We start from the raw sequence: 19661 nt of genomic DNA, 5'->3' as shown, positions 1-19661 counted from the left end.
ATCAACTGATTTTGTAACTTTAAATTTAAAACAGTGAAAACACAGTTTTGATCTGGTAACTGAAAAGCTGAAGTTGTCTAAATTTTCCTCCCAGAAATAAACTTAGTCCTTTTTGGCTTCAGAGTTTTGTTTCATTGGGGTTTTCTCTGTTATTGGAAATCAAAAATCCACTCTCGTAAAAGATGACTGATAAAAATACCAATTCACTGCACAGTCTAAATACCTTTTGATGCAGCCATTGCTCTTCCCCAACAGCAAAGGTTTTCTGGCCTTTGTAGTTACATTCGCGAAGCTGCACAGGTCCTTTAGAAGCATGCAGACAAAGCTCCTTCTGAATGTTATGCCGAATTTCATGGCGTGCAGAATATTCAAAGTACTATTTAAATAATTTTTAATAATTTCAGTAAACAAACACAAACAAGAGTATTAAACTAAATTAAATCCTCAAAATTCCAATGCAAAAAATAATAGGGTTTTTTTCCAAACAATTTGAGACTACAGAATAATTTCCCTGACTTTTAGCATATATGCTTTAAAAGCATTTACAAAACTAAAAGCATTTTTTAATGCTAATGCAATAGAATATATTTAAAGTACTTAAATGCATAAATTGTAAATGACACTTGGTGCATATACATTATGATGCAGGATCTCATTGCTTGCTCCCCCAGGAACCATATATAATTCAAGAAGACAAACAGAAGAGTGGAGATAGTTGCATGGACAACTTAACTTTTGTAATTTCTTAACTTTAAAAAATCTTTATTCAATTTTGTTGCTGGATTTTGTTTTTTCTTAGAGCAACCAAAAAAAAATAATTGTCACAGATCAATACTGACTGCTGTACATCAACTTTTGCTGCTTGATCTAAACAATAACTGCTAACAATAGGATGCTGTTATGGTCTCCTGTGAGCTAGCCATTAGAAAACTAAGATAAAAATGTATTTTCTAAGTTAATTTTACCATTAATTCCTGAAAGCAGAGTGCTCTTAAGGCTCAGGAATTCTAGGCTATATTTCCGGTCTTAACAGGGATTTAATTCTAACAGTTACAGACGCAGTTGTCCTTTTATACCTCTAGCTCTACCCTACAATCCTGGTCTCTTCCTCTTCTTTCTCATTAAATGGCAGATTTCCTATCATTACATCTCACTACCACTGTTTCTCAGTTCTGTATGTCAGCCTTCTTCACCATATCTTTCCTTTGACTAGTAAGTCCAGGCTCACTTAGCTCCCTGTGACTTTCAATTACCTGTCCAGTTGGTCAGCTTCTGCCTCCACACTGCCTTGGCTTCAATGGGAATAGCACCAAGGAACAAACAGGCATCTCGCTCTCAAGTTTCTGCGCCCACCATTACTCCCCGAAACAGGTATTGATAGGAGTGACCTGCTTAGTCACTTAGCTCTCAAACACAGTAATTTATTCTAAATCTCTTAGTCTGACTTAATCTGTTCTGATTTATCTTTTGAACTGCAAAATCTCTGCAAGCCCTGAAAAATATGATTTGAAAGCTAGGTTTAAAACTTCACTGATTTTGGACATTGAGATGGACACGTTCCCAGCCCAAGAATATTCTAAAAAAGGAAGAATGATAAACAATTGATGTACAACTCTGAAAACTAGGTTCTCTCTTCCAGTCCCTTTTCCCATCTCAGATACAAGGATGAAGACGACAGGTGGCATGGAAAATCTCAGCCTACACGACTGAAGTCTGGTAAAGAACATAAAACAACTGAAAACAGAGTATTGTAATGAGAAGGGTGAAGTAAGGAAACACGTACATGCCTTAAGTATTTCCAGCAAAACCTGTATTAACATTCTCTGAAGGCTGGCATTTAAAGGGATTCAGACTGTTATTTTATGGCAGAAGGAAAACCAACAAAGCACAACACTTGAAAGCACAGAGTTTTAGTACAGTCCAAGGTAACTTCAGAGAGAAATGACAACAGAAGCATACAGCAGATCTTTTAATACAATTTCTTGGTACAGCATTCCCACATTAATGACTTTGATAATGTGAAAAGGCTAATATAGTATTAATCCACAACAGAATAAAAAAAAAAGTTCAATATTGTAATAAACTAACATAACAGGATAGTTGTTAATCTAGACAGTATTCCATCACCCACAAAAATTGCCTAGGAAAGCATCAACTGATAAGATCATGTGCCTACAGTGCCATCAATGGATGGCTTTTTAAGACTGAAGATTTTATTAAAAAAAAAAAAAAAGAAAATTACAACTATAACAAAAACTCTTCAGTCTTTGTTGACCTTTAGTTATTAAGGATCTACAGTTAATAAATTTTATTCTAAATAACTCTTTAAGGCAACAGCAAAGTGTTAATTTCTGGGAAGCGAAGGAGATGTTACTTTTATTAGTATTACAGTAGTGCCTGAAGGATCCAGTATCTGACATCTATTGCAAATTATACTGTAGAAGAAACGGAGCCCTACTGCTGCCTCCAAGAGCTATGCAGCCCAGAGCTATTCTTGGACAAATTCAGTCATATTATTCACTTGCATTAGCCAGTACAGGATAGACCACTTTGACCTCACACTATGAGGCTGCAAGCATGATAAGGAAGGTGGCTCAGGCCTGGCCACTTGGTCTCCCATTGGCCGGATTCCCACCAACATCTTCCTTGATAGTGCGAGTCCTGGTGGCAGAGAAAGAAGCAACAGGAGGAAGCATAAGGGAAGGAAGAATTAAGACGACAACATTTACAAGAAAGTAGTAAGGGTAGGATGGAAGGGTTTTGCACAGAAAGGAGAGATCAAGTGAAGCAGTGCAATTGTGTTAAAAATCTGAATCTGTATACTGAACATAGAATGTTAGAAGCAGGACGCAACATGAAGAGCAGTATGAAATTTTCCTTGAACAATATATAGAGGAATTAAAAAAATAAAAGAGGGAGAGGGAAATTTCTCTAAAATAAATGAAAAGCTCCAACATGGTACAGTTACAGTTGAATGCATCATACAAATCAGGTATCAAATATTTTACCTGATTTCCTCCAAGTCCATGACAAGAATACATAATCAACGGTTTGCCACCATGGTTATGTTCACCAACATCCAGACACATGCGATTACCTGTATTTTTTAACTAAAGGAAGGATGTTATCAGAAAGAAAGAAAAAAAAAAGCTCAGCATGGATAACAAAAAATTAAACAGCCTCACTTGCATACAAAACTAACCTTTGGATTAACAAGAATTACAGCTGTTAGTTCATTTTTACTTTCTGCTCTGCTCAATCCTAAAAATCCTGGGCTCAGTTAATCCTTTCTAACCAAAAGCCTAGTAACTACATTATCATTGTCTACAGCCACACATGTGGATTATTAGGCTACTGGGGTGCAAGGTTACTGTTATTCAAATTACAATTTGAAGAGATATGCATAAAGTATTCAAGATTGAAGGAAGTTTTATTTGTAAATACATGCTAAACATTCGCATTCACCTCAAAATAATTCTTATTAGTTGTTTAATTTTTCTTTGTTTGTTTTAGCAATACAATGTCTAAGAAGTTACTTGGCAGAAGGAAATGCAATGGTCTTCAAAAAAACCCCCAAACATATGTGTAACGTATGAACACACATTTTCCATATCATAAACCTAGTTCTGAGAAGCAAACAGCTGCCCAGTTTTCCTTATTAGCATGAACTAAAAATTCTCTCAGACTTCTTACTATAGAAAGCTAAATTTACCTTGATAATTCAGGAAATCTCTCACCACTGGTTTAGCAATTTTGTGTCATTTTTAACTGTTAGTGATAGGCAGAATGTTGTTTATCTTAGCAGGTTGTAAGATCCCATTAAGCAAGGTTACTGTTAGTTACAAAGCTTTGCTTAAATTTCATATCACTGTTAACAACGCTATAAAATATTCAAATAGCAAGGTATGCAGAAGAGATTCTTTGTCCAGAGTAGGGACAGAAAACCCTAGAGCAGTTAATGATGGTTAAAATGTAAACACTCTGGCTAAGGTAGCACAAAACATTACTAAACTTCCTGGATTATAGAAGACTATAGAAAAAAATTAAACTTACGTATCCAAAAAACAAAGGATTCAGGTCTGGCACATATGCTTCTGGATAAACATTTCTGAGATACCAGGTAAAATTTTTACACTGCAGACGCTGCCTTAAGTCAAGTCTTTTTGAGATGTCTCCAAAAGTTTTCTGTTAGAGTAAGGGAAGCAAGGATGGAAGAGAAATACACTAACGTTACTAGTATCAATTTTGTCCATATAAATCTATGATATTCTGCACTGTAGCATTATCAAGTTTTAATCTTAATCTGATTTTTTTTTTTAAATACTGTACTACTATGGTTACTGCTGTTTGTTTTTCAGTAACATAACACCACTGGCATCCAGCCTGCAGCATTTCAAAGCACATGCAAGAAAAATACATCGCAACATGGTAACAATAGAAGTATCCTCAGTCCCAAGAATTTTAATACAGCGCCATGAAGCAGGAAAGTATGAACAGGACCATACTGATGAGAGCTATAGCACTATCTGACCTCACTAAAATGTGAAACAAAATAATTAATTGTATTAATTAAACAATTAGCCTAATAGTCAGTACAATGCAGAATCTCCCAGACAAAATTCAGTTGGTTAGCTGCTAAACATGCTTAGGAAAGCTAATGCTATTAGTGATACAATAGTCACACAAATTTATCATATGAAAGAAGAAAAAATAGCTTCTCAAAAAAACTCTTAAATTCCAGCTGGTGAAAGATTAAAGTTCCAGAAAAATTACAAAAATAAATAAACCAACACCCAAATTCCCTGAACTTATGTTTTTAAGCAGATAGAGAGAGGATGGATATCTAGCATTGAATAAGATTTATTCTGCACTTCACCTAAAAAACAATAAAAGCTGCTTTTTAAGTAAAAATACTAAGCAACTTGAGACTACTGAGACATTGTGCTTCTCACTCCAAAAAACAAATTAGTTTGCATTTTCTATGCTCAGTAGCTTTTCTCATGCGCTTCTGGTAGTTCCAGTAGCTGTTCAATGCAAACAACCCCGGATTTTAGAGAACATACAAAACCCCCTACTAATCAAAAAAACCTGCCACACAAACCAACACTATCACCACCCAAACACTTATTTTTTTTCATGTTTGTTGGAGCTACAGCATTAAGCAAACTGAACTCTTGTCTTCTCATTAAAATATCTAGAATCCTTACATACTTTGTCAATAAATAACTTTTGCTCACCAAAACTTTCAATGCAGCAAGCGTGATTTCTAATACCACCACCACCACCTACTTGTTTCACAATTTTTGCTGCCTCTGTGTTTCTTCGGTAAAATATTTCTTTATATTCATCCATCCACACTTCTGCAAGGCGGACTTGATTACGTGTGATCACTTGAGTACCTTTTGGGAAAGTATGGGGACTCTTGCTGCGAAAGACATGGCCAACAACAGAGCAAGGCATGATCTCCAACTGTCCACCACATTGCCATACCTAATAATAACATTTTGTGTGTAAGTGCACTGCAATTAGAATTAAGGGGGTAGAAAAAAAAATTCAGTAATGTTATTGTTCACCAGAAAAAACCTCTAAACCACTAGCAAGAGTGTATATATCAAGTATACCATAAGTGAATTTTCTAATCAGGTAAATCCTGGAAACATATTTCAGCTATCGACACTAAACACATTTAAAAAAAAAAATCAGTTCAGGAAGCATATTTGCATTTTATTTCATAGGTCATTAGTAATTCATTTTCCATGTCCTAGTTGGCTGATTCAGTAGAGGAGTCAAGATCTAATACTCATTTGTCCTCAAAAATCATGTACACTGTCAGATATAGAGACCATTGCTAATGAAGTAGCTAAACTTACTCTGAAAGACATTTCTATATTTTCACCTCCCCATATTTCCATTTCTTCATCATAGCCTCCAATGTGTTCAAAGTAGTCTTTTGATATTGAAAAGAGACCTCCAGCAAAAGTAGGTGTTCTGCAAAAACAGAAATTTACTGAGGAACACAGGATTCAAATAGGTAGGGGGTTTTAAATACAGATATAAAAACATGGTATAACTGTTCTAGAAAGCTTCCATGCATCTGTCACTGTTTCATTACATTGATACATTTTGCTGACATAGATAATACTTCAAGCAATTATATCTGCCCACATCAAGTCTCATTTGACAATTTAATTGTCATCTATTAACAACTGGTTTGACTAATGACTGCTGGTATAAAAGACAGCATCAGGAAAAAAACATACTTCCCCTTTATGGAGGATATCAAGCAAAGTTATTACTCCTCCAGACCAGTAACGTGTCTGCGGCCAAAGCACGTACAATTATCATCAAATGCACTGCTGTAACAGTCTAGTATTTTGATGCTCTGAGTCTTTGTTGCCATCCTTTCAAGGAGACAGAATCTGTCTCTTGTGGTACTGTCTCTGAAAAGAAAGTTTATAACCTCTCTCTCCCCTGCTCCCTCCTGATGAAAAAAATACAAGATATTGCTTATTACGTTCCTAGTGTATACAGAAAAAAGGTAATGCAGAGCAATTTCTTAAGGAGGCTATATTTTTATGGAAGCTTTAAAATTTACAATATGGTCCTTAAAGAAAGTATTTCAAAAGCCATCTAAGATGTTAGGACTTCTTATCACACTTATCTGAAGAACTAGCTCATTTACAACTGTTGTTCATAACAAAAAAACATGAAAACTGAAGGATTTAAAATATTATTCAAGTTATATTTACCTAATGGGATAGGTTTCATCTTTTCTTCTTTTATTTTCATCTTCAGGAATAGATTCCCATCCAAATGACAAACTCCAATCAAAATTTCCTCTGTTGTGGCTATGCACGTAAGGAGATGGTTTATTGAATTCAAAAGTATTGAGATCTATAGAAGCAATATCAGGGCTTACAACAGCAACAGGGTTCTCAGCTATTCTTGCCAATAATGGCTCTAACCAGCCGTAAAAGCATTCACCTATGGAGAAATGGGAACAAGTTCTGAATTTTTACTTGGCAATAAACTAGTAACACAGGGAGTATTTTAACACACCCACAGCAAGCCAATATGCGCTGCTTTTAAGTAGCATTGCTAATTATACTTTCAATAATATAAAATAGCAATAGGTAAGATGATACATTGCTAATGTTCATAATTCATAAAAAAATCTGCAATGTTAAATCAAAGACAACAGCATTATAAACCACACTTGGCACAGTTACAGGTTACACTTACAATGAGCATCCAGAAAGGTCAGGGTCTCTCCTGTTGCTACTGAAGCTCCCAACAATCGTGCTGTGATTAGACCTTTTCTTTCCTTTTGACGGACTACTTTAACTATTCGAAATTGTTTCACATATTCATCTAGTTTATCATGCAAATATTCTAGAAAAATAAATAAGTTTCAGGATATTTAGTGTATATACATGCTACTGCCTAAAAATTTACATTATTAAACTAAGCAGATAAACAATTCACACTAATTCCAGGAATGACCTCAATGTCAAAGTGGTAAACAATCCCCAGCCATTGAACGTTAATTTTAGGGGTTGAGTTCTGTTGGAGGTGGGACCATAGGAAGAGAACTGGCAAAGAATAGGAGATCGAATACCAAGAATATTCTAAACGAGAAAGGACACGTGCTCTTCTGCAGTATTAACACCTAGAATACAAATTCAAAATCCATTTTCAGAGCAAATGGATCACATATCTACTTATACAAGTTATCTGCAGCACATGCAAATTTCTCCCTTATGACACATTTTACAGTTTTCAAAGGCTACAATACATACAACAGCAAGAGAAGCCACATAAAAAGCTATTTAAAAATGTGCAAAATTTGACAAACAACCCCACATCCCTCATTAAACTTCCCACATCATCTTCCTTCCTCAGCCCATCCTTAGTATTAAACTGTACTACTGAACATACTTCACATCCAAGTGTGTCAGTATGCTAAATACAGACTTGCAAGAAGTGTAAATACATTAATATTAGAACGTATGTATAGGCATGTTCGTCTAAAGTTCAGCATATCAAGTTTTTTGAACTTGCATTTGTGATCATGCTCAGAACACATTCAATTATTTATAGCACTAGCTTGGGTATTGATTATTTTTCCATTAAATAATTTTACTTTCTAGGAAAGACATCGCCCTTCATATTAATGAAATTAATTTACATAAAGACAATCCCTATGATAACATGCAAATTGTGTCAAACATTGGCTGATTTATTCTTGGATACTTTGTTCTATAAATTGTAATTGATTTGAAGCACAAATTACAGAGCTACTTGTCATGCAACCAGTTAGGCAGCTTAAGCAGCACTAGAATTAGAATAATCAGAAATGGGGCTTGAAACCTTTCCAGAGGAAAGGAATTTCATATTTGACTACCTTATGAAAAAAAGATGCAGGAGAATTATTTTATAGAAAAAGAAAGGAACAAACCTACTTAGAATACTATTATAAGTATTAATAGTAATAAAGAGATACCCTCTTTTAATCAATTTATCTGCAATCCTAACATGACAAATTACTGGGGGGCGGGGGGGGGGGGGGGGGTGGGGAAGAGAGGTACTAGAAAGACTTACCATCTACACTGGCATCATCCACCAAAATAATTTCCTTTAGCAGTATTGCAGGAGATGTATACATCACACTGTGAACAGTTCTGAGCAGAGTGGACCATGCTTCATTATGAAAAACTATTATAACACTTGTGGTTGGCAATGGCGGGCAACGCTTAAACTTTTGTTCAATACATCTACAGATTAGAAAGTGTCAAATATTACAAAATGGACAAAAATTTTTGACTCAGACTCTTAAAAGAAATTCTTTCTAGTACAAAGCTTTGTAAGTATGGACATAAATATTTCAGCTTTTCCACTTTCTATCCCAGTTTTGGAGTGCAAAGGCAGGTGCTCCAACTGTACAAAATATTTTTTAAAAAATATGGTGAACAAGAATTTCACTTAACTGACTCATTTCTGCTTCTGTCTCACAAACATTTGAGTACATTTCATATAGCACTCAGGTCTTCTTCAGAAAAAAATGTTATTCTATTGACAGCTGCAGATACTGAGCTGCAGAATCAGACTAAGTCACCATTACTGTTAAAACCTCAAAATACAGAGAATAATATTTATTAGAAGGAAAAAATGGAACATATTAATTCAGAACTTAAAAATTCTGTAGAAATACCATATAATCCCTAGGACAGCATATCCCATTTGAGGGAAACAATTTTTAACCCACAGTTTTTCAAGACTGATGTATTCTGAACAGAGCCAGAGACTTTAAAGTGTCAACTTTAGAGACTAGAAGACTCCCCAGGGTAATTATCACAGGTGTTGCCTCACAAAATGCACAGGTGAAAACTCACCAGTTAGGCTCTAGCAAAGGTTACGCCACATGTAACGTGATGCTCATCCTACCAGCAGCAGCTCAGTAAGATTAGTCACTTGTGGCACAGAGCTGAGAACATACAATCTGACAGTGAGAGACTGCTCATAACCAAAACCCCACTCTATCCATGTCCTACAGTCTTCACTACAAGTCAATACAGTCTTTTCAATACAAGATTGCTGAGCTGTTCCGTTGCCTTGTTCAACAGTTTACAATTCCTAATTTATTAAATTATGCTGGTGGTTTTATTAACACTGAATACTAAAAAACCAAAAACAACAACAAAAAAGGGGGTGGGTGGTTGTTTAAATCGGGAAAATTTTAAACCACATTTTTAGTTTTCTTCTAAGTAAAACTTAGCAGGCTTCCAGAAAGTCACTCAGAAATTGTAGCTTAAAGGCAAAACAAGAAAACCTTATTTAAATATGGTTACTTTGAATTCAAAACCATGAAAGAAGTGAGCCTTTCTAAACGTTCTTGGCTTTGGCACTGTGGATCATTATGTACAGCCAATCATTATGTATAGCTAGGAGGCTTTCCTAAACTACCATGTAATGCTGAAGTGAAATCCCTTTGCAGTCTGCATTTCCAACAGATTTGTAACTATCAGGACATACACATTTCAACATACTCAGGAGGTCGAGTATCTGGTCCAAGATCTCGGTGTAAAGAAATCCTATCACTTGCAAATGCATTAAAACAATGTTTTTCTTCTCCATGCTGTTTTTCTTTCTGTTCTTCTGAATTTAAATTGATGGTTTTAAATCCTTTACCAGAAGCTCCAGGAGCATTAGGATCTTGAAAGGGGCGATCCAGAAAGGGTTTTAGTTCCACTGCAGTATAGTGTCCTGGCAAACAGTGTCTCTCTCCAGGAATCTTGGTTTGTCTAACAGGTGCTTTTATCTGCATTTTTGGCTTCGCACCTTTGATATTGTTCATAGCATTTAACACAAGACCTAATACATGACTTTTCTTTCCAACAACTGGCTCAATCCTCTCATCTTTAAAGTCTTGAATACCCACTTCTCTTTGTAATAAAAATAAAAATATCAGAAAGACAAACACAATAATGCTAAACTTCCAAAGTTTCCAGTGAAAAAATAATTTCTTGAATAGTTTAGGTGTTTTTTTCAAAGCCATTTTAGTTTTAAAAAATTATCACAAGAGTTTCTGTAAATTATGTTCTTCAATAGTTCACAGCATTTCTTGAAATTATAGCACCTGTAAATGAAAACAAAAAGTATTAGTTTAAACATCTAGTATATTCAACGATGTAAAACCACAAGAAGTTAATGGCCAGGAATTAGATCACAACACCCAACTGTCAAACATTATGAGTCCTTCACATACAGATATATCAAACCTATCTATAAGATACCAAAGATGTACTTCCCCTGGTTTTTGTTTCACATTTGCTTGAAGTTTCTTTAATATACTTCAAATAGAAGAACCGGAAGGCAGGCATACCACTAAGAATAAAACACTATTTCGACACAATGCCACTACCTCACGTTAATTTTCTGCCAAATCTTTAAAATTAAGTTGTTTAAAATTAAAGGAAAGTGTTAAGTCTTACAGAGGTAGGGAATTTCAGTTCAATGATGGGATAGAAGGAAAACATGGAATCAATATGGTAAGTTCAAGTTACACGTAAGAAAGATCCACATAAAAAGCAAACTATAAAGACAAAAAGGACTTCTCAACCAACTTATTTCAAGAATTCTGCAATTTCCAATATTTGAAAAAAAAAAAACAAACAAGTAATCAGACTTCAAGTGGGAAACTTTTAGTTTAGTAATCTAGTATACACGTTCAATTCGGCCTTAATACAGGTAATTTGGAATAGGTTAATTTAGCCTGAGGATCAAATAATCATTCTGTATATTATTTCATTCACTTGTACTGCATTTTCTGGCATGTGCTGCTGCAACTCATCAAGAGAACATGTCAAAGAGCTCTCCTCTTTCAGGAACTCTGCCACTATTTTTTTTTCACAGACAACCAATTATTCAGTGGCTTTCAAAGATGAGGAACTATGAACAACCTTTGAGGACTATCAGAATCCAAGCGATTTGAATTAAATTCTGTCTGCAAAATTGGCAGTTTACAAGAACAGGAAAAATAGCAACCAGCCTAAATTCAAAGCACAGCTTTATTTTTGTGGAAGTTACATTTATGTGAACTGAAGAAAGAAATAAGCAGCATTTAGATAAAAGCACAATTAATTCCCAACCAAAAACCTACTTTTCTAATTCATCCTTTGAAATACAAATAAATTCTGTATTTCTTAACTGGAATAACATATACTCAGGAAGAGATATAACTTACAGAAAACAGGAAAAAAACTCACCTGGTTTCCTTCAAGAATCTGCAGGATAAGTTAAGAATCCCGACGTCTTCACATTATAGTTTATTTCAAAGCTTATGTCAGCTTTTTTAATAAACCCATACATTCAAACCACAGTAGTTTTACCACTGAGCTATTGTTATAAGGATGCAAAGGGAAGCTCATTACAGCATCGCTATATGGATACTAAAAGGTACCAAGAATGTGCTTCACAAGGCTCACAATTTCCAAGAAAATCCATAAAGAAAATACAGTTCACTTCTGTCTCACACACTATTTTCCCATTTTTCTTTAGTGCTGAAAAAAACGTTCTACAGTACGGATACCTATACACTGCAACACTAAGAATAAAAACTTTCTTTCCTGGTGAAAGGATTGCAACCAATTTAACAAACTGTCAGATTAAAAAAAGCCTTGTTTTCTCACAATGTCTGGTGGGTTGATCATGGCTGGCTGCCAGACACTCACCCAGCCACTCTCTCATGTCCCCTCCTCAACATAGCAATGGAGAAAGTAAGATGGAAACGCACATGGATTGAGACAAGGACAGCGTGATCACTTACCAGTTACTGTTGTGGGGAAAACAGACTCGAGGATGATGAATCTAATTTATTGCCAAATAAAAATAGAGTAAGATAGTGAGAAAGAAAGACAAAACTAAAATCACCACTCCCTGGCTCAACTTCACCCCTTCATTCCCAACTCTTTTACCTCCTTTCTCCCAAGTGCTATAGAAGAGATGGAGAATGACTTCATCCCTTAACACTTCACCTCTGCCACTCCTGCCTCTTCATGTTTCTCCCCTGCTCCAATATGGGTCCTCTCTGTGGGGTACAGTATGTCAGCAAAAACTGCTCCAGCATGGGTCATCCATGGGTTGCAGTTCCTGCCAGGATCTTGCTCCTGCATGGGCTCTCCATGGGCTGCAGCTTCCTCCAGGCCATATCCACCTGCTCCTGCATGGGCTGCAGTGTGGGTATCTGCTCCAGCATGGCCCTCCATGGGCTGCAGAGAAACATCTTGTCACTATGGTCTTCTCCATGGGCTGCAGCAGGACAACCTGCTTCACCATAGTCTTCTCCATGGGCTGCAGGGGAATATCTGCTGCGTGCCTAGCAGAGCTCCTCTCCTTCATTTGGTGTCACCTTGGTGTCCGCAGGTTGTTTCTGTCACAGCTGCTGTGCAGCATTTTTTATCCTTTCCTAAATACCTTATTACAGAGGTACCACTTGCTACAATGGGTGGCTCAGCTTTGGCCAGCCGTGGGATCATTTTAGAGCTGGCTGGAACTGACTGTGTGTGTCCAGCATGGGGCTAACCCCCTGTCTCTTCTCACACAGGTTTCCCCTGCAGTCATCCCCACCCCCCAATCTTGCCCCAAAAACACTAAGCACACGTACAGATCAGCACCCAGCAAGATGACTGTAACTTGTAAAACTACCCTTGCTTCATCTGCGAGGGCTCTGCCTGAGTCTACAGCCTCTGCAACCGGTTAACCAGGAATGTTTTTGTAACACCGTAAAAAAGAAAATCACATTACTGTTTCTCAGTGCACCATGCACAAGCACGTATGATATCAGTAAATATTAAAGCCTAGGAATCAATGAGCAATATAAATATATCTTCCTCAAACTGAAAAAAAGAAAACATATCTTTTTTTTTGTATATTTGAAGTACTTAATATTGTAAGAGAGGTCTGGCAACTTCTTCATCTCCAAGCAATCATCAAGCATAGTCAATAAGGCAAACACCTGGGGAGGGGGGCAATAGCACTGGTGGGCTAGTTGGTTTGTTTCCAAACACTGCTGTCGTCAAATTTCTTTTGTATCACTACACATGCAATGTTCTCCAACTTCTTAGGCTTCTTTGTCTTTGTAAAAAGACTTAAATTTGTCCACACCAAGAGAAAGGTTAAGCTTTAATGAACATGATGGTGTAAGATGTGTCAAGAGAAGAGAGGTTAAAGTTAATTCTATGTAGTAACATTGACAGTTTTACACTGAAATTATGCTTAAATTTAAGAACTCAATCAGTATTTGAGTCAACTGTTTACAACTGTTTCTTTGGTTTTTTTTAATGAGCTGGCATGAGACTACTCAAAGGGTAGAAAAATTACATGGTATGGCTACATATCTGTTATCTGCCTTAGTATCAGAGAAATCTTTTAACTAATTTAACAATTACTTTGAGACTTAGATTGCCATTTCAATTAACACAACAATATTTACTTATGCTACTCTCACTATGTCACAATTTTTTCTAGTTTTGTTCACTACATGAACCTTGGCTTGTCTCCAGCAACAAAAAAGAAAAATGAACTAGAAGATGCCAAAGATTTCTTCCACAGATTTTTAGCATACACTTCAGACATCTGCTGCTGCTGGCTTTGATGCTGACACACTAACCCCTACTCTTCACAAAACATCAAAAGTACATATGTACATTTTACCAAAAACTTAAACTAAACCACTAGTATCTTCATTTGGGATTGTTTCCTGCACAAATTGAGTATATACAAATGCTTAGAATACCCACGAGCAACACAACAGTCAAGATATCTGTATATCAAAATAACCAAAATCTAAAATGCATTCCAAATATTTCTTGTACTACCAGTGTTTTACATACATCTGCCTTCAGAAAAGTAAGTCATTACAGGCTATAACAAGCAGACCTAATGACCAACCAAGAACATAGAGCCATTTATTCAGATTTGTTTTCCTATGTAACTATATTAACTTTTTTCTTCATATACTTTGACTTCTCTTTGACAACCTATTTCCTTGTATTGGGTACATCTGTCTTGGCTGCTCAGGTGCAACTCCAGCAGTCTGCCCTAACACACAGGTGAAATGTGTCTGTCCCTAGAAATGAAAAGGCAACTCACCTGAGTTAGGTGGGTTGTGCAACAGAACTTAACCCTTTCAATGTGGATTAGTACACAGCAGCAGCATACGTGGCAGCATACTGTGCACAGAAACGAGGGCAAGTGATGTTTCTTTCCTAAAGAAAGGATCGAGTGATAGCCTCGAGATAGTATGTGCAGCAAAGGTGAAGTGGACAAACACAGGCTTGTTTGCCACAAGCATACAGCAAACTTCAATCTAGACAAATGCCAAGTGTAGATTTATTGACAGAATGTCTGACAGGGTTATTGTTTACAATAAGAGAAGAGTTCTTTGTCACATAAAATAGTAGCAGTTTCCAGAACACAGACTGCATTGTCCAAAGTACTTCTGCCCTGAAAGCTGTATCTTCCTTAGGATTTTTACCAGGATAATTTTGTAGTCAGAAATACAATCTTTATTCCCCACAAATGCTTTACACGTTTTTATGGCATAGCAATGCGAGTAAGCACAGACCAAGCTACTGTTCCATCCTCCAGGACATGCTGAAGAAATATGTGGCATGATTAAACTCCCCGAGGTGACTGTTTAGCGAAGTGTTTAATCTTCTATTCATTAGTATTATTTTCACTAACAGCACTGTGGATTCTTACAGCACTTCAAAATAATTAGCCCTAAACATCAGAAGTTGGATTTCAGGGATTTTTTTCTTTAAAGAAGAAAATAACCAGAAAACCAATATGTACTACAAAAATATTCTAGAAGTGCCAAAAAGCAGCTGCCACACTGCTTCAAACCACATCACATGGGTGGTGTGTGAATTCAATACACAGCCTATATTACATTATGCCACCCACTAACTCTGATGTCACTGTCTGCAAAAACTCCAGCTTACAAGAAAGCCTCACTACAGTAGCCAATATGCAGAAAACTGACTTTTTGTTAGCTTGGTCTGAACAACACCATAGACAATAATTTAAAAAAAATAAAATAGTGTCAAGATAACCCAAATCTTCATAAATTCTTCTTTCAGACCATGCCAGTGAGGAGAAACGTATTGGGGTTAGTATCAACAATATACTTGACCTCATTTTTTTTTTTTAATAAAACTGTTTTATAATCTATTTTTCTTATATCTGACTTCTAAACAGGGTCCTAATGTTTCCTGAGAGTGTTGCTTATGGAATATAAAAAAAATTTAAAATACAAAATACTAAGCAAAAAATACTAAATAAAGTTAAGGAAAAAACCTAAAAAAAGATAAAAATAGGGAAAAAACCCTTCAGAATTATTCTAATCACAACTATTTAACTACACAATTTTGCTCCACCCTTGATCTAACTCCTTCTGTAACTCCAGAAGAACAGCTTCATTAAAAAGCTTGTCTTATTATTTCTTACTATCTAAGCATACAATCCCTCCATCAAGACTGTAATGTCACCTTGATCAGAAAGTGGGTGTGAACAGAAACACTGAACAAATTCTTTAGGAGAAAAAAAAAAAAGACCTCACACTCATAATCAACTGTTCTCACCAAGTTACCAAACATCTTCCAAAGATGCACAATTACATGCATTGGAATAATTTACCTGTAAGAAGTCTACTTTCACCACTGGCATTTCTGAACATAAAATTCATTTTGTTTCCTTTGCATGAATGTAAAAGTTAATAAAACATTAGCTACTGAAATAATCAGTTTGGTCAGTGATGTTCTCGTCTTCTACCACCATGCACTTTTTTTCTACCAGCAAAATAAAATAATAAATCACTGAACAAATTCCACTTCCTAGAGGTACGTCCCAGAAGAACATACACTCACACTACCACCTCCTGTGACAGACTAAGAAACACCTAATTTGTCCTGAACTTTTCATACAGGTTTAAATGAATATGGACTACAAAGGCTCTCCATAAATCAAAAACATTCAAAAGCACTTCAGAATTTGGGGAAAACAAACAGTTGTGTAAGTTTACCAAACTATGCTTCTGTTTACAGGAATATTAGCCCTTAGCTTAAATAAAGGAACAAATCATAAAATGAAGCGTATAGAAGTTGAAGATTAAGGCTTCACATGAAAAAGAGAAAGAGAATCAGCTGACCAGTTTCTATCTCTACACTTGCAACAGAAGATACTTGCCTATCTGTTCCACTAAAGAATTCCTACTGAATACACTTCTAGATAGGGCGCACGCAACTAAAAGAAATACAGATTCACAAACCCCAGATACTGTTCCTCTGGGTACATTCTTTGAAGCTCAGCCAGTGGAAATGTGGTTCTACTGAAAAAAGTAAGTTACAAGAGGAATACAGAACATATTCAGTTCCTGAGTCTTAGTTTTAGGAACACAGATCATTCTAGCAAAGACTGGACATAAACTGTCCCAGTGATTATTACAGAAAATTCAGAAGCTGTAACTGGACGTTAACACAGCAAGCCGAAGAAATTCAGAGCAGCAGCAGCAACCCAGAACCCCTAGCTAGAATATAACTTTGTAACCAATCTTCTTCTGCAGTTTCTTTGAGATTAAAAAAAAATAAATACAACCCCCCCCAAATACTCCTTCTATGTATTCTTAACGGAAGTGCTTCCAAAAATTCTTTCAAAATGAGCACAACTACTATTTTTCTACAGCTATGCACTGTGCTTGACAGGCAGAAACATACTTTCCTGTGACAACAGATAGCATATGAAAGGCACACAGTAACCATATATTATAGAAACTATTTATGGCTTATTTTTACAGTCCTGGGACTATAAACATGCATGAACTCAAATTTAAATTTCACTCAGCTCTGCAGCTTCCTTTTTTTCTTGGCCAGACTGATTTGGGCCTCCATTAAAATCATTTTAGACTGTCCCTAAAATACCATGATGACAAGTGAGCACCATAGCAGCTGTAAAGCACTGTTTTAACATAGAAGACTTAGTGTCCGATTTTCACTGAAGCACCAGAAAACAACCTCTGAATCATAATCAAGGGAATTTTTTGTTTTGTTTTCCTGATTGTAGTAATGTTTCTAAGATAACAAAAGCATCTGAATATTAAAAGCGAGGCTTGAAATCACAGTTTTACACCCTAAATGGCCTTGAACTTTTGTTCAAATAGTAAGTGTAAAGCATCAAAAGTCTCCTTATGGATTTTTTGAGATTTCCTGAAGTTTATTGAGTCAGCGACTGCTAAACTAATCTTTATCAGAATCTCCATGAGGTGTCTTCACTGTGTCTTCGCTTTCTTCCTCCCCCCAGCTTGACTGGCTCTTTTCCAGCTACAATTCAGTGCTGAATAATGTTACCTAACAACAAATAATCATTTGACCTAAGAATTTAATTACTAAGTCACCACCAGGAGTTTTGCAACATGATTTCTGTTTGTAAGCAGCACTATTTCCTATGGCACATGATACCAGTGAATCTCAGGAAAAAAAAAAAAAAAAAAATCAAGACAGCGGCAAGACAGACAACAAGCGAGTAAAATCGTGCTTTACAGGAGTGGCCAAAATGTAGCCCCTTGTGGTCTAGAAACTTGGGGTGCTTTCAGTTCATCTAGAAGATAAGCACAGAAACGAGCAGATTAGAAGTAGATACTCACTAGTGCCACCAAGAACCTGGTCAGCAACTGATACCCTCAGCAGGATTCTCTACGTTAATTCCACAGAAAGGGGGAGCCCTGCACTGGGGATCAGCTCTTGGAAAGGACAGCCCAGGCAACAACTTTATACAAAACAAAAAGAAACGTCTGAATTTGTCACCTAGAACCACAGACTCTGGGGAAACGTCACAGAGAACAATTATACCTTTTCCCTGTTTTGACAGAAGTCAAGACATCCAGGCTACTGCTGGTATTACCCCAGCCCCAAAAAAGAGGCAAAGTTAAATGGCAGTAGCGGTTACGAGGAGAAAAATGGTCTGCTGCCGCTTCCCACAGCGCAACAAAACCAGCAATTTGGGCTCTCTATAACTAACTTAATTTTTACTTTGCTACGTTATTGAGAAGCCTTGAGATGAGAGTAGCAGATGCCAAACTGACAAGGCCACTGGGAAAACCTAGTTAAAAAAAGAAACCCAAAGCCATAGCTGGCTTTTCAGTTGCTCAGTCTAACTCTGCCACTCAGCACAGCAGCACGACACTGCCTTTACTCACGACTGAACCGATTAACGTAATTTATAATTTGTTAAACAGAAGACGTTTTGTACAGAAGACTAACGTTTAAGACGCTACAGAAATACATGCATAAAATTTGTATTTCTGGTAAGATTTTTTTATTTAATAAAAAACCCGTGTATTAATAAGTTCTTCTTTGTACAAGCATATTTTACACGAAATTAAAGAAATAAATCTGTGACACTAAGGTTACCTATGCTACAATTCCTTTTTCCAGTCAGTTCTCCAGAGCCAAGAAAATATTCATAAGCACTGTCACCTGCTGCGTAGAAGGCTGTCGCATTTCTCCGGCAGTTTGTTAATCTGGCAATTTAAAAGCACCTGATAGAGGCTGAAACCTCCCGGAGGAAGCTGGCAACACACCCGATCAAACTGTCGCCGCCCCGCTGCTATCACATCAGCGCGGTACCGCGGGCAAACGCCTGGGCGGCTCCGTACGTGGCAAGGGACAACTCCCTCGGTCAACACGCCGGGTTTGGCCAGCGCATCCGGCTGGTGGCCAGCGCTTCCCGGAGACCTGTTTGCCCAGCTGCCGGGCAGCAGCGCCCTTCCCCGGGGCCGCGGCTCCTCGCCCCGTTCCACGTTTGCCCCGAGCGGGGCGCGCAGGGCCGGGATGTCCCGGGCCCCCGGGCCGGCTGCGCTGGGAGCAGCGCGGGGGCCGCGCGCGGGGCGGGGGGCGCGCGCGTGAGAAGGGGCGGCCGAGGGGGACCCTGCAGCAGGCCCCAGCCTGGCGGCTGCCACGGCACGTCCCCCACCCCCCCACCCCCGACTCCCGCCCGCCCGCTGTGCCCCGCGCCGGGCGCACCCGCGCAGCCGGCGGCGAACGGAGAAGCGGCCCCGGGCGCTGCCCCGCCGCCGGCCGCGGTCCCCCGCCGAGCGGGGCGTCAGG

At 37.5% G+C, this 19661-nt stretch overlaps 1 protein-coding gene across 7 annotated transcripts in view; it reads right to left on the bottom strand.

Moving 5' to 3' along the window:
- The window catches only part of GALNT3 (polypeptide N-acetylgalactosaminyltransferase 3), a 50780-nt gene that overhangs the window by 30968 nt on the left and 151 nt on the right, over positions 1-19661 (bottom strand). For 5 of the 7 annotated variants that reach the window (XM_080399078.1, XM_080399082.1, XM_080399080.1 and 2 more), the window contains exons 1-9: positions 10047-19431; positions 8602-8774; positions 7243-7392; positions 6750-6984; positions 5871-5988; positions 5290-5490; positions 4054-4185; positions 3009-3110; positions 224-376 (exon numbers count right to left, since the gene is read on the bottom strand). In XM_080399078.1, the coding sequence (XP_080255204.1) occupies positions 224-376; positions 3009-3110; positions 4054-4185; positions 5290-5490; positions 5871-5988; positions 6750-6984; positions 7243-7392; positions 8602-8774; positions 10047-10555 (1773 nt within the window). In that variant the 5' untranslated portion in view covers positions 10556-19431. Of the gene's footprint in view, positions 1-223; positions 377-2230; positions 2662-3008; positions 3111-4053; positions 4186-5289; positions 5491-5870; positions 5989-6749; positions 6985-7242; positions 7393-8601; positions 8775-10046; positions 19438-19661 lie in introns of those variants that run through there. The other 2 variants (XM_080399079.1, XM_080399084.1) reach the window with 2 other exon arrangements.

This window comes from Falco punctatus (genome assembly GCF_963210335.1).
Source record: "Falco punctatus genome assembly, chromosome: 8".
Lineage (NCBI taxonomy): Eukaryota > Metazoa > Chordata > Aves > Falconiformes > Falconidae > Falco > Falco punctatus.
This window is presented reverse-complemented; position numbering and strand designations above follow the sequence as displayed.